Here is a 14,827-nt window from a genome sequence, read left to right on the forward strand (position 1 = left end):
GTCATAGCATCTGCATTCAAACCCCTATCCCTTTGCCTTCATTCAAATTCGATCAAAAAATTCGGACGTCATTGCCAGATACAACTAGTAGAGACAGTCCTATTAACCTTATTGTTCCTGTATGCGACTAATGTGCGTGTTAGTAAACTCGTACCCATTTATTTTGACACGTCTAAAGTGTATAGATAGTGTCGACTAATTACCTTTGAATACTCCTCACAACGTAAAATTTTGTATATGTTAATGTGTCACAGGCCATTTTTGTGTACATTTATTGGAGAGAAACATCCTCTAATACTATAATTAGCCTCCCTTTAAATACTTTTCTCCTATATTTTGTTCCAAGTGCCTCCGTATATCAATTTATAAGGGTTTTTTAGTCATCACCTGTTCCACCTGCGCTAGTTCCCTCCAAATCAGACAATTCTTTGCCAGAATCCTCGCATGAAACTTCTGACTCTGCCAAAACATTATGTTCACCATCACAACAAGAAGCTTCTGTATCAGATGCTCCACTGACAGCACTACTAGACTCATATTCATCCTCGTGTGCAGTAGATACATTCGAGGCCAAACCGCCAGTGGCGCCATCGTCGTCACTGGTTTCAGACCTACTTTCCCTCCTTTTATTTCTACTGCCTGTCCTGATTATGGATCTCTGATATCTCCTCTTAGAAGTCTTTCTAACTAACCTTGAAACAACTGATCTTTTCGTATATCTTTTGTTCCTCGTCTTCGGCAAAGTTTTCTTCCTATGGGAAGGAGCACTTACAACCTTCTCGGACCCGATGGAAGAATAATCACCCTCCGGCACGAAAAGCGTACAACTTACTGGAGCAATATTTTCTATTAAAAAATGTGCATTCATGTCAGAACTGGCTCCTTTGATTGAACCGCCATCATCAACATCTCCAACAGCTCTCTGAGCAAAATCCGTACCTTCCCCGTCTCCAAGCTGCTCACTATAGATAGCCCTCCCATCCTTGTCAAAACAAAAATCTTGATTCGTTTTTTTTATATTGTTAATGCAAAGTTTAAGATCCTTCTCAAGTCTTTCAATGTCCATTTGAATGTCATTCATGCTCCACTCGATAATTAAAACCGACGTCCTTTTTATTTCACATGAATTGCAACCCCTAAAATCGTGATTAGTACATTCTGAACTCTTAATTTTGTCTGCCAAAAACTTATTTTCGTCTTGTATCCCTCTAAAAAAATTAATCTCCTCGACTATCTCGTTGTAAATTTTCAAGTTGCAATTCGCTCCAACATCCAGGTACGAAGGTGAAGGCCTAGGAGGAGGAAGGCTTATATCTCCTGGGAGATCAGAGTCAATCAAAAGCGACAAGGAGTCTCTAGATGAAATCAATCCCTCTCTGACATTGTGGAAAAGACGAAGCTTAGACTTGATATTTCTCTCAAAATTCTTTCCTTTTCTATATATTAACCCAATAATCAATAAATAATTGTAGACCATCAAGTAACGGTACATCTCCACAGATCCAAGTATCTTAAATATCGAATCGGACGACCTCAAATCTGTGTCTGAGGCCTTAGATACCCTTCCGCCATAGTTATTTGCGTCCCATAGTCCTTTGTCTCCAAGTCCCAGCATATCTAAAAAAGAATGATCCGCCCTTGTCTGGGACGAGATATCTATGCCATAGTTAAAAGCCGGATCCCAAAACAATATAACCGTTTCAATCAACAATTCCATAAATTTCACCTGGTCTTTTATTAAGTTTATTACGGCCTCGACAATATCGCCGTCCGCTTTCACTCCGGTATCTTTACTCATTAAAAACGAAATGTAATAGTTGTCGCTGCGCTTTCCGTCCTTCTCGGTTTTCATTCTCGCCTGAATAGAGATCAATTTCGATAAAGACCTCTTCGTCCTGGACACCTTCTTACTCTTTTCCAGTATTCTTTTTTTATATGTCGTCAGCACATTTATACGATTTATATTCACCTCCACAAGTGATACCGAGTATAATGACACATTTCTATTATAAACATTATTCGCGCTGTTTCTACCTGAAAAAAGATCGGCTTTGTATAAGTCACAGTCAGTCCTCAAAAAGCTTGCGTAGAAAGTCAATATTATCAACGTTAACAAGAAATAGAACAAAGAAAAACGTTCCACAAAAGAATAGATGCCCATCTAAGCATTTCTTGATTGCATCTTCAAACCTATTCACTGTCAATCTGCCTCGTCTCGGCAGCTACATCACTAAACAAGGCCTTATATATATATGTATATATACCGGACCGTTCTCTTCCACACAACAAGTGTTCTAGCTGTCTCATCAACTATCTATCAACGCGAAATACTTCATGTAACTGTCACTATACTCCTCTCACTTAATTCAAGCTTTTCCCTTCTTACTCTTGATATCTCTTCCACTTGTATCCTTGCCGTTGTATACACCAGTTACCACCTTTTTACTGCTTACGTATCGGCCGCTACGTCTTGTCTACCGCTGGCAATGGTTATATGTTGGTTGCGGCTGGAGGAGGCAGTTGCAAGCATAACACAATGGACGGTTTTGAGAGAGTGAGAAAGGGCGTTGTTATTGGCAAAAGTGTTTTCTGGTGATGCGACGAGTGTCTGTAGTTATTTGTGATTTTTCTAGAATCCGAGTTGTTCCTCTGTCTTCAGGCCTCAAATACCTCTCGCATCAAGACGGATAAACAAACAATTTAGTTGTTGCGATTTCGCTTCTGAGAGGGGAACGGTGCCGTGGTCTCCCTATCTTTACAGCTTCTTCCTCGATAACCGGTTCGTTTTCCCTTATTTCACACCAGAAGCCTCTTTTTCGACTAACTAAAGGACGAGTTAGTGGTGCGAACTGACGGTTTTGTCTTTACTCTCAGTCTTTCTGCATAAATAGCTTAGGTTCTATGTTCTCGCCCTCATGCACGGTGCTCGCAAATTAGATGCGCATTTAACTTTGTATGGCGCGGATGATAAGACACAACTCTGCCACTGCACCTAGGGCGATCTTGCGGCAAGGAATGCGGATGACGTTTGGATCTTTGACTGAACTTATAAAACGAGAGTGTATCTAGAAGATTTGCCGCTTCCTGTTCTAGCAGGGACTGCTCCAACCCTGAGTTCGATTTGCGGTCAAATCAAGCACCTGCAAGGGTTGGTTTGCACTATACACATGCATTAAACATTTCGAATAAAGAGTTTATAACTGGGATGGAAAACATCGCTTTCGCTTAATCTACTCGTCTTGTCGTTTCTTCTGTCCCACAGAGACACACCTTCTTCGTGAACGGAACGCCGCAGGGCAAACCAAGGGCGAAATGGTTGTCGATCTAAGTTTCACTCGGAAAGGCGATTGGGAACGCGTTTATGAGCCGTCGGAGGACACATTCTTAGTGGAAGATGCTCTTGAACTAGACAAAAAATCTATTATTGAATCAAATCCTAATTTAATTTGCGAGCTTGGATGCGGAAGTGGATACTTAACGAGTTGCCTAATTTCTATAATAAAAAGTGATAAAAACGCAAATAAAAAAATGCCTCTTTCATACATGATAGACGTAAACATAAAGGCCCTCGAACTTTCAGAAAGACTGTTAAAACATAACCACCCCGAAGTTTCTGCCGAATTCATTCAGATGAGCCTGTTCTCATCCTTTAAAACCAACAATCCAAATAACTATTTTTTCAACATTGTAATATTCAACCCACCGTACGTTCCGAGTACCAACCAAGATTTAATTAACGCTAATGCGAGCATAGGAATAGACTGTTCTTGGTCAGGAGGCACCGATGGTCTCTTTTATATAAGTTATTTCATTTTCGGCGATCCGAGACTTGTAAGCAGCAATGATCAAGCTGCTTTAAACGACGTCATTGCCAACTACCCGGTTCCGACTCCTTGCGTCATAGACATTCTTCTCCCTAAAGGCATATGTTATTTGCTCCTGGAGGAAAGAAATAAACCGAAGTGCGTTTTGGAATGCATTCGCAAAGACCAAAGATATCTCAACTGGGACATCAACGTCATACTTGAGAGAAAAGTCAGGTTTGAACACCTCTACATTGTGAAGTTCTTTAGGAAATGATTTTGGTTCCTTTCTTCATCCAGCGGCGTGTGCATGTTGACCGTTCTCCTTGCATGTATTGGTCTTAAAACACTATTCAGTAGAAACGCCACGCAGTATTTGGCCGATGCTTGTAATCGCAGTTAGTGTCTAAATACCGCCACTGTTACTGCTACTGCTGTCCGTCTTTCTCCTGATTTCAAGCTCTTTTTCGTGCAGCTTCCAGTCGGTCTTCTGTAGAAACGCCGTTTTTGAAATATAACCATGTTTTCTTTGTTTCTCCAACTGGGACTCCAAACCTGCCATTTGTCTGAACTCAGACCAGTCCGATTGCGACTTTTGGATGGAGTTAATGTTAACTTCTCTCGATATTTTGGAGACAATCTCATCCAAAGCCGCCATCCCTCCGGTACCTCCACCACTCTTATCTAAAGAAACAAGACTCTTCTTTTGCCTCTTCGTTCCTGTTTCACACGAAGAATCGTCGATACCAACTCTTTCTCTTATCACAAATGTTTCGCCTGCATACCTCACTTTTTTATCGACGTAGCGAACACCCTTTTCACTAACACTGCCCAATGCCTTCTCCACAAGCATCCTCGTATTTTCTTCCACTTCACTGCTGACACTTCTACTTATTTTCTTGTATCTTGAGATATCAAATTCAACTGGACTTTTAAATACCTTTGATACCTTCAATTTCAATTTTCGTAATTAGTCAATATAACTATTACTTAAAGTCAACAATTACTATAACAACTTACGCCCAAGTCAATATATTGAAATAAATCGCTCAAACTCGAATTCTTTTTCTCGCCGTAATCAAAACTCTTCCTTTGAAATTCTAGCATGTAGTCGTTCCTGCTCACCGTACACCTTCTCGCACTGAATTCCTTCCTTACTTCGTCTAACAAGTCTCTGTAAACCCTATCCACCTTTCTTTCTATTATCACCTTCCTCAGAGATCCACCTTTTCTTCCAGATTCTCCCCTTTCCCCTGAAACCCCATTCTCCTCGTCGTCAGAAGAAGACCTGATCGCAAATGAAAGTTATTGTTATCCCGTAGACCCTCCCTGTCTGGCACTCAGACCGCCAACACAAAAAAACGTACCCTTCTAATGACAAGTCCGAACCGTGAAACGACTCATCCTCTTCGTCGTCTGATAGAAACACCGCATTGTTTATTGTAGTCATCGCTCCCACACCGGGAGAGTCTAGATGATGTTCTGACTGCTACTCGACGAAATTCGCCGTGTCACCCCCAGCAATCTCTCCTCTTGGGAAAAGAAAAATTGAGTGGATTCTCCTCGCCCTTTCTCCTGCACCAACCAAATCTCACTCGCTCTTTTTTTTTTCAAGCCTGCTTCCGTTGCAATTTTTCCCTCCTAGTTAATCCCATTAGGCGGACCAAGATAATAAACACCAATAAAAAAATTTGTGGTCGTTCCCGCCCAAATGTTATTGCCATAAACAGAGCTGAGATGAAATTAAGCTAGGGAAGAAGAGTTGAAAAATTCGTTTTTTTTTGCAAACAATACAGGAAGCATTGTTAAGATAAACATCTAGTAGTAAAAAATGGCTCCACCTTATGACAAGGCACTCTATGGCTCACTTATTTATGGTGTGATTGGAATTATTGCAGCCATTTCTTCTACCGTATATTTCGGGATTAAAGGAAGCAAGAATCTTTCTAGGTCTGAAACTGCAAAGTAAGTTTATTCGAACAGGACGTTCAACTCCCGGCGAAACGCGGAGCATTCCGTCTGTTTGCCTTTCCTGAATTCCAGCACTAGGCATTCAACTAACCATTTCACATGCACTTTGTGTTGGTGCTTATCGAACTTGGTCATCGAGGCCAAAAGGAGAAAGAGGCAATATCGAATGCTGCTTATTGGAGAAAATGCACGACAAATTCCCGTGTTCGTCTGGCACTCCGTCGTATTCTTTAAAAGAATTTACTAACTTTTCTTGTTTACCCTGAAAACAGAACATCACTTGTCGTTGTTGTAATGATGACCTTCTGCCTGTGGATCATGTGGTTTTGTGTTTACTTGTCGCAGATGTTCCCACTAATTAACCCAATTCACAAGGCTGAGGAGCACTAGACTGACATACTAGTTTATAGCACATATGTGTGTACATGCATGTATGTTTTTTCAAATAAGAGTATTTATAGGATCAATAAGTATTTTACCTGCTCCTTGACTTGTTTTGTTTTCTGTTCTTTCGTCACTATTAACTAACACGCTGCTTCTCCTACCCCGATGTTTTGTATGTTTTCTCGCGGGTGTCCTCCCTCACTGCGTCTGTTCCGTCCAGGTGCGCTTATAATTGCTTCTTCAGCACATTCTTCTGTGAGTTGAAGTCACCTTTCTGACATTAAGTGTCAGTTGAGTTATGGAAATAGTATTTCAAAGACAGTGCACAACTTAGAGCTTTAATAACAAGGTGTTAGACACAGAAAGCGATTTAAACGGGAGAACGCGAACTGAAAGCAGAATCGGGACGTGTAAAAGAACTGGAAGCGTGTAGACAAAGCGAGGTTGTAACTCAAAGCCATGGTCTGACTCTTACTACAAAGCAAAAGTTAGGCGGCATGTGTGGAACATTGAGAAAAATTCCCCCACGTATATAAACAAATAAATGCCCAAATAGCAAAATATTAGTACATTTCCCGAATTTAAAGGCAAAAATGCATTCGTGCAAACTTTGGGTTCCCTCTTTTTAAAAATAATAGTCAATTTTTTAGTTCTCATAAAGTAAGCGGAAATCATCTTTTTTGTTGTTTTGCCTGCCGAGGTAGAGGAATTAAAACAAGTTTTGCGACGCAAATAACGAAATGGGTAGCGGAAATATAGAGGATACAGTATGCACATTAATGAAGCAGTTGGAGACAGGAAACATCTCTGCAATACAATCGATGTTAAAAGGGATAGATCCTGAGCTTATTAAACATTCAATAAGTAGATTTGTCGACGAGGGCAAAAGCGAATTTGTCAAAGGAAGGTATTTGGAGGCGATTGGCTCGTTTTCCCAGGCAATTTCTGGATACAAGTTACAGTTGAACAATAAAAGAGAAGGCTCTTCGTCTTCGGGCAAACTGGAAAAGGAAAACGATAATATTAAATCTGAACTTTCAAAGCTGTTTTCAAACAGATCTCAATGTTACATGAAATTGGGGGGTGAGGAGAACTATGCCAAAGCATTTGAAGATGCAAAGGAATGCATACTGCTGGACTCTGAGTGGTCAAAAGGATGGTACAGAGCCGGCAAGGCACTTTACTGTTTAAAAATATACGATAAAGCGGTGATTGTGTTTAAGGCTTCTCTGAAAAGGGAGAAGAAATCACAAGAGGAAACAGACAACAATCCTTCTATTCGGGAAATTGAGAGGTTCATTGAGGTATGCCAAAAGAAGTCCGACCACGATACAGCAATAAAGAGAGTCACAGTGGACTATTCAAGATTTGAGGAAGCCATCCGAAGGTTAGAGGAAGAGGAACAGCGAGAAGTTGACAATTTAAATTATGATTCAAATAACGGAACAAACAACAGCAATATAATCAACTTACCTGGTGGCTTTAATGCTTCTCTTGGTATGAATGAAGGCAGCAATCAAACTGAGAGTTTACAGCTTGAGCTTTCTCCAGACCTAACAAAAGAAGAAATAGAAAACATAAAAATGTCATTGGGAGGCCTTTCTTTGGACCAGGACAATGCCGGGAAAAAGAGGTCAGTGGGGAAACTGAGCAAGATATCTTTTGATGTTAAGTTGAAGAACAAGATAACAACGTTTGATGGTGACTATGACGATACTGTCAAGGGAATATCAAGACTGCTCCAAATATCCTCCGAAATCCAGTGGTTTAAACGAATTATTGAGAATTTTGTAGACAAATCAAGCAGTTATATATGCAACTGGATCAAGGCTGTGGATATTGAAATAGAAAAAGTGAACATGTCTGAATTAGGAGATAATGCCAATACATTATTCATAGGTTCAGGTTCATTTTTATTGCCTGTATACTTTTATAAAAATGTCAACAAAATCAACAACCTGTTCACCGTGACTCAGACAAAATCAAACTCACCGTGTATGTTCAGAGTTTATAACGGCATCTCCACTGCTAACAAAGTAAATTTAATGAATTTAAATCCACTGGCCCCTGAATTCATGAGTAACATAGAATCTGCTTCATTACCGGAAAATCCACTAAATAACGAGGAGGCATCAGAGGCAAACGACAATAAGATAATGAAACTGGTACATGGAAACATACAAAATATACCGCGTGTGTTCTGGGACAAGATTAGTCTAAATACGATAATAATAGATCCCAGTGTGTTTGAACCCGGATTACTGGGTTATGGTCTCGTTTCTAATTTGTTGAGTATTTGCTGTAGCAAAAATAAAGTATCAGTGACTCCTTGCAAAATCAGAGTTTATGTTCAGTTTGCCAACATAAGTATCCCGAAAATAAGATTGGAAGGAGAAAGAAACGGACATGAAAACGACAACACCGATATCGGTAGTTCAGAATTGAATTTGGACAAGCTGAATCAAGGCCTTTGGTCTCCTTATTGGGAGCCATTAAATGTGAGCAGGGCAAAAAACCACATTAGCTTCATTTCTGATAAATTGGAACTCGGAACATTTCCGTTGGAGAGAATGGTAAACGAAAGCAGTATAAATTACTTTGAATTCAATTCAGAGCTGAGTGAAAATGACACTAATTACTCAATAAGCGAATTCACGACAATAAACAGCAACGAAACAAATACCTACAAGGGTAAAATAGAGTATAACATAGAGCCAAAGGAGTCAATAAACTCGGTGATTCTGACATTCAAAGCAGTTAAGGAAACGCGAGAACATGGAAGGAAAAAAGAAATAGTATTAATAGACACCTCTTCGGAATTAAGCAGTACTGAAAGCGAGTCTGTTATAGCTCCTGGAATACAGTGGATAGGTGGGATAATCTTGAATGACAGCGCTGATTCAAGGAAGGTTAAGTTTGATTTTCAAATTGAATCTACAAGAATAACATTAGTTCCCGATGTTGATCAAATTAATTCAAATAATGAGGACGGCCTAAATAACCAACCAAAAATACCAAGTAAATTCACGTGTTCACTGCCACGTAGTGTAGTTGAATATTTGTGGGATGTTAAATCAATAAATATGTGGACGAAAGCACTAATGAATAAATACAAAGCTTCAATATGCAGTAACACAACTGGGAAGGTGTTTGAAGGCATTATAAGTTCAACTTCTCCAGGGCTTTTTATACCAATGATATTGCTATACATAAGTTCAAAAGCGAACAAATCGAGTAGTAACACTCTTTACAGTACGTGGAAAAAGTCGGACGTTCACTTTACATGTGTTGAAAATCTTCCAAACCTCCAGGAACTGTATACCAAGGTATTGAGGGATAATATGTTTTTGTTACTTTCAGATACAGTAGAAAACGAGTTACGTTCTTTGTATAGTCACAACTCAAATAATTTAGCAAACCAGAACAAATATAAAAATTGGAAGCCAATAATTAACGGGGACACCAATAACAATGGTAAACATGTAGATAGCAATGAAGCGAAAGAGATTAACAGATTCAAAAAATGGTCGTTGAGCGACTCTTCAGCCAAACATATACTCAGTAAGAAACTACGTGAGAGACTAACGTTCATAAGTGGAGATGTAAGACAAATAATTCCGCAAACATGCACAAGCGTAACTAATATGTCTCAAAACGGTATTAGGTATCATGTAATTGACGAAAAAGCGAGGATACTGACCGGAATGAATTTTGATCATGACGGTTTGGGGGAAGGAATAATACCACTATGGGCAACAGCAATGCAAAATGAAATAGTAAGGAAATACAATAAAAAAACTCAAAACGAACCAATTCCGAAAAGAATATCCCTCTATGGTTTTTTGTCTCAAATGGGAGATGGTGAATACAATCCAGAAATAGGTGTTGACATATCCTTCTGGGATACGTATCGTTTTGAGGGCAATATGCAATGGGTTCCAATAAACGATGAAAAATCAATTCGAATAACCCAAAGAAGCGAGATATTTCATATAATAACTATCGATTTTAGTTTAGAGGGATTCAAGAACCTGGCAAATTGGAGAAAGGAAATACCTGTTAAAGCAATAAAAGAAGGAAGAGTGAACTCGATAATAGTGTTTTTCGATTTGTGGCTAGATGATTCCTATGTTCTGACGACTATACCTCTAGGTATTGTGGGGGACGCTAATAACAAAGAATCGAACGAATTGGCTCCAGAAACTCCTATATTATTATGCAAAGAAACAATAAATGATGATTGCTTTTTCCACAAAACTAACTTTTGGAAGCCAACGTATCACATGATACCACAGCGAAATTTAAAAGTCAATGATGAGATGGTGTTGGAGTTTTTACTAGAAGGCAACTTTACAAAATTAAAATTTTTGATTAATTCGCAAAGTTTAGACGAGGAAAATCAGGACGATAACACCCCTTCAACAATAATGTCAGAAGATACTGAAAACAGCTCTTCTATGTTACCTCCACTTGGCGACATATCCTTTTTGCAGTTGCGTGAAAGATACAACTCAATAGTGAAAGAAATAAGCCCTACATTGTATTCAACGGATACACAAATTTCTTTTGATGCGTTTAATACGTCTTTAAATTTGGCACTTAATCCATCATTTTATAGTGGGAAAAACTCGATAATGATAGACGACATGTTATTTGACATTGATTCATTAATTTGGCTTTGTCAGTCTTTCTTATTGTAGAAATTAGAAAAAGTCAATAGGTTTGATATATAATAGCTAATTTTACTGCATTGGCGAAGCACTTTTTTGTTTTAACACAAATACCGGTTGCCCACATTACAAATAACTAACCACGTAATTGCATGTAAACATGCATGCACAATTTTGTTTGCAAAATGCACAGCCAACAGAAAAAATCGTGTTCGTTTTGCCCATAATATCAGAGTTGACCTATTTTTCTCGCTAATTTTTCCTTTACCACAAACTATTTTTCTTTTTATGTAAGTAAAACGTCGATTAAATAATCCTGCTTAAATCTTAATAAGAAGTACAGAAACAACATTGCAAAAAAAGTGAGACTTTAAGGAAACAAGTAACAAGGACTAGAGCCAGAAGTTCTGAACTTGCAAGATAAATTCATTAAATTCGTTGGGAGGTGACGGTAATTTGTGAAATTTTCAAGTAAAATGAAGGCATAAATACTTTTTCTTTACTAAGGAACTAAAGTGCGTAATATGCGGTAAAGAGCGCGTGTAATTAATTTCCCACAATATGATAAATAAAAGGCATCCTCAGAATTAAAGAGGAATTGTATGAAATAAACGTGTACGGTAAATTTTTGAGAATTAAAAAGGGAGTAAATAATTAAAGAATACATCAGAAAAGGTGTGATTTTATGTGATATACTACTTACAGAATATAACTTCTGGGTGGAATAAATAGGAAATAAGGTCAGACACTTTTTGGATTTTAAACAGAATACAAGCCTAGAAGCTTGATTAATAAACAAGTTAATTTGATGTAATAAACCAAAATGGACTGGACAAACGTGATAGAACGTGATTTACGTCGTCTTTCTGAGTTATCAAAGGGCGACATAACAAGAATACTAGGATTTTTGCATCACGATGCGTGTGATGGCAAATTATATAGATTTGTGAGGAGTTCATTTCCGTTTAATCTATCATCAGGTCCTCCAAATTGGGGATTATGCAGACCTAGCGAAATACCATCAACGATATCTTTGAGTCTGTCATATGTTTATAGAAATGCGGTTGAGGCAGCGAATTATAAACAACCAATGAAGTGGACGGAAGAACACGTTGAATTATATTTAGAGGCAACAATAGTTAGTTGTTGGAGTTCTTTGTCAGATAACGAGAATTCAGAGCTTGGAGATTTGGATATAGGTACTGACTTACTAAATGAGATATCACTACAACCTGTAGGTCAGAAGGATTCAAGGATATGGGGATTGTGGGCAGTTTTAGATTTTTTAAATAATTCAAGAAAGCAGGGTGATGCGTATTCAAATACAAATACAATATACAATGCAGCAAATGAGGCTTTAAAAAGGATAGAAAATGGCAGATTGCATAGTGCTGAACCAGAAGCACTATTGACGGCGGTGACTACTCAATTCACCTCCATAATTCAAAAAAGTAAATTGAACAGTGTAGGCAATACAGGATTAGTAAAATCACCAAAAGAAAGTACATTGGATAACATGTCAACAATTCATAACCAGAATACAATTATAAATAGTAATAATATTAACAGTAATAGTAACAATGGTAGTGTATCATCGGGGGTCGTTGAAATGACTTCAAATATAGATGAGTCTGTTTCAGCTGGAATATCTAAGCCAGTGGAATCTCAGAGAGCAGCAATAAGATACGTTCCATCTAAAAGATTCGGTGGAAGAGCACATGTATTTTCGCTAAGTTCAACAACCTCCACAATGGCGACCACTCCAGCACCAAAGGTAAGTGATTCAACGCATTATGGTTATTCAGGCAATCATAATAATGCTACTATCATTAGTAGTAATTGCAACAGTAATAATAATAGTACATTAAATTCATGTGTGAATTCGAATGATTTGTACAGTAATACTAACTGTGACCCAAACCCAAAGACGCCAATACCAATAAGAAGACAAAAAATTTATGAGACACATGTAAAAATATCTGAAAATAATTCATCGTTAAAAGGATTGTCGAATAATAACAATATTATGAATAATTTCAAAGCAAAAGAATGTCTGCAAGAGAATCAGAATACGATTAATAAAAAACAAAAAGATAGAAAAATAGGGTTTAACATAGAGGATGATAATGATAATAGCAGCAGCAACAATAATATGATAAACGTTAACAGCAATGTAAATAATGAATCGGATCATTTTCAATTGAATAATAATAATATCAATAATAGTAATCCACAAGTGTGTAAATATTCATTAGAACCGGCAGTAAAATATCCAGGATATAAACTAGAGGTTAATGGAAGGTACTATGAAATAATATCATCTATCCAAAAAGGAGGTTCATCACAAGTTTACAAGGTTAAAGAATGCATTACTGGTGAATTGTATGCATTAAAGTGTGTAAGAGTATTTACGAAAAATCACGATCATAGCTTTATATCAAAAGATGACAACAATAATAACAACAGTATATCGAGAAAAATATCAGGAAGAAAGAGTATAAATAAGTCTAAGCAAAAAAACGCGGATGTTGAAAATAATAATGATTATAACGACAATTACGATTGTATGGATGATGAAGACGAAGACGAGGATAATGAAGAGCAACAGTTACTATTGATGTTTACAGAGGAAGTTAATCTATTAAAAAAATTAAGAGGCTGCTCACATGTAATACAGTTAATAGATTCAGAAATAGCATTAAGTTGTGGTGCAATAGATATAATAATGGAATTGGGTGTAAAAGATTTGAACAGTATACTACAAGGAAATACCCCATTATCCAGTATAAACATGTTAAGATCAATATGGACGGAAATGGTACTGGCACTCAAAAATGTTCATGATTTAAGAATAGTTCACGGTGATATAAAACCTGCAAATTTCGTTTTCGTTGAAAAGAATCCCGTTAATAACAATCACGTTGATGATGGTGATAACAACAATTCCATTTCGATAAAGGACAGATTAGACAACAAAGCAGTAAAAATAATAGATTTTGGTATATCAAGACCAATAGCCGATGACACAACACATATATTTAGAGATAAAGCAGTTGGATCACTTCCATTTATGGCACCTGAAACTGTAAAGCCAGTAACAATACCAGAAAGCAAATTTGCTGCTGCTGCAGTTGCTTCAAAGTTAAGAATGCCGCATCAGGTGATGTCAAGAACTGCGGATATATGGTCACTAGGTGCTATACTGTATAGAATAACATATAAAAGGCACTTATTTCAACCACTAGTAAATAAATCCAAGCAAAATGGAGGCAGTAATAACAACAATTCATTAAATTCTGGTAAAAAAATTGGTCAGCAAAACAAATCAAACCTAGCACCACACGAAATACTGATGTTTTTGCAAAATGAACAAAGTAAAATATCATTTCCAAAGGAAATAGGAATAATGTTTACGGAGAATACTGAAAACGATTCTCTTTGGTTTGACGCTTTGAGGCATTTATTAAAATGGACATTGCAGTGGGATCCTCTAAACAGGCCAAATGTAAATCAGTTACTTACTCATCCATTTATAGATACAAACATTGTATCTTCTTATATAATGCAGCAGAGTTTACCAAGAAAAAGTATATTGTCGTCTTCTAGAATAGTTAACACTAGTAAAATATCTGACGATTATTTAATTGCCAATATTAAATACAATTCAAAAACAGATGAAGAGAAAGCTGAGTTACTGGAAGAATTTTTCAAGTCGTCAATACCCTTATCTGATCTGTATAATTCAAAGCCAAAAAACATATATTTATCATCAATGAGGTGGAATATAGTTACTAATGGAAATTATTTGTTTCATAGTCTGTATGAATCATTAAGATGCAATTTAAAAACCGATGAAAATAATAATAACGTTGATCAAAGTGTGATAAATAATTTGGCAATTTCTCAGTTTTTATCATTAGTTAAGGAAATATCAATACCGTCACCACCTTCTGTAAATACAATAAATGGTACATCAAAAAACAGAATGTTATGATTTGT

The 14,827-nt window shown here is 37.3% G+C and overlaps 6 protein-coding genes across 6 annotated transcripts; 4 read left to right on the plus strand and 2 right to left on the minus strand.

The window, feature by feature from the left end:
- Positions 1-376: 376 nt before the first annotated feature.
- Positions 377-2,161, minus strand: FG386_003286 (uncharacterized protein; the record flags this gene model as incomplete). The annotated part of the gene is made up of 1 exon (XM_067342706.1): positions 377-2,161. One exon carries the CDS (start codon positions 2,159-2,161, stop codon positions 377-379), a length of 1,785 nt encoding a protein of 594 aa, XP_067195979.1.
- A 1,151-nt stretch (positions 2,162-3,312) lies between these two features.
- Positions 3,313-4,080, plus strand: FG386_003297 (HemK family methylase; the record flags this gene model as incomplete). Its single annotated transcript, XM_067342717.1, has 1 exon — positions 3,313-4,080. One exon carries the CDS (start codon positions 3,313-3,315, stop codon positions 4,078-4,080), a length of 768 nt encoding a protein of 255 aa, XP_067195990.1.
- Positions 4,081-4,209: 129 nt separating this feature from the next.
- On the minus strand, positions 4,210-4,656 carry FG386_003308 (uncharacterized protein; the record flags this gene model as incomplete). The annotated part of the gene is made up of 1 exon (XM_067342728.1): positions 4,210-4,656. The coding sequence occupies one exon, from the start codon at positions 4,654-4,656 to the stop codon at positions 4,210-4,212; it is 447 nt and encodes a 148-aa protein (XP_067196001.1).
- Positions 4,657-5,634: 978 nt separating this feature from the next.
- FG386_003319 (uncharacterized protein) lies at positions 5,635-6,264 on the plus strand (the record flags this gene model as incomplete). Its single annotated transcript, XM_067342739.1, has 2 exons — positions 5,635-5,768; positions 6,225-6,264. 2 exons carry the CDS (start codon positions 5,635-5,637, stop codon positions 6,262-6,264), a joined length of 174 nt encoding a protein of 57 aa, XP_067196012.1.
- A 634-nt stretch (positions 6,265-6,898) lies between these two features.
- On the plus strand, positions 6,899-10,858 carry FG386_003330 (uncharacterized protein; the record flags this gene model as incomplete). Its single annotated transcript, XM_067342750.1, has 1 exon — positions 6,899-10,858. The coding sequence occupies one exon, from the start codon at positions 6,899-6,901 to the stop codon at positions 10,856-10,858; it is 3,960 nt and encodes a 1,319-aa protein (XP_067196023.1).
- Positions 10,859-11,651: 793 nt separating this feature from the next.
- FG386_003341 (Ser/Thr protein kinase) lies at positions 11,652-14,822 on the plus strand (the record flags this gene model as incomplete). Its single annotated transcript, XM_067342761.1, has 1 exon — positions 11,652-14,822. One exon carries the CDS (start codon positions 11,652-11,654, stop codon positions 14,820-14,822), a length of 3,171 nt encoding a protein of 1,056 aa, XP_067196034.1.
- Between the last annotated feature and the right edge of the window lie 5 nt (positions 14,823-14,827).

This window comes from Cryptosporidium ryanae (assembly GCF_009792415.1).
Source record: "Cryptosporidium ryanae isolate 45019 chromosome Unknown contig_7, whole genome shotgun sequence".
Lineage (NCBI taxonomy): Eukaryota > Apicomplexa > Conoidasida > Eucoccidiorida > Cryptosporidiidae > Cryptosporidium > Cryptosporidium ryanae.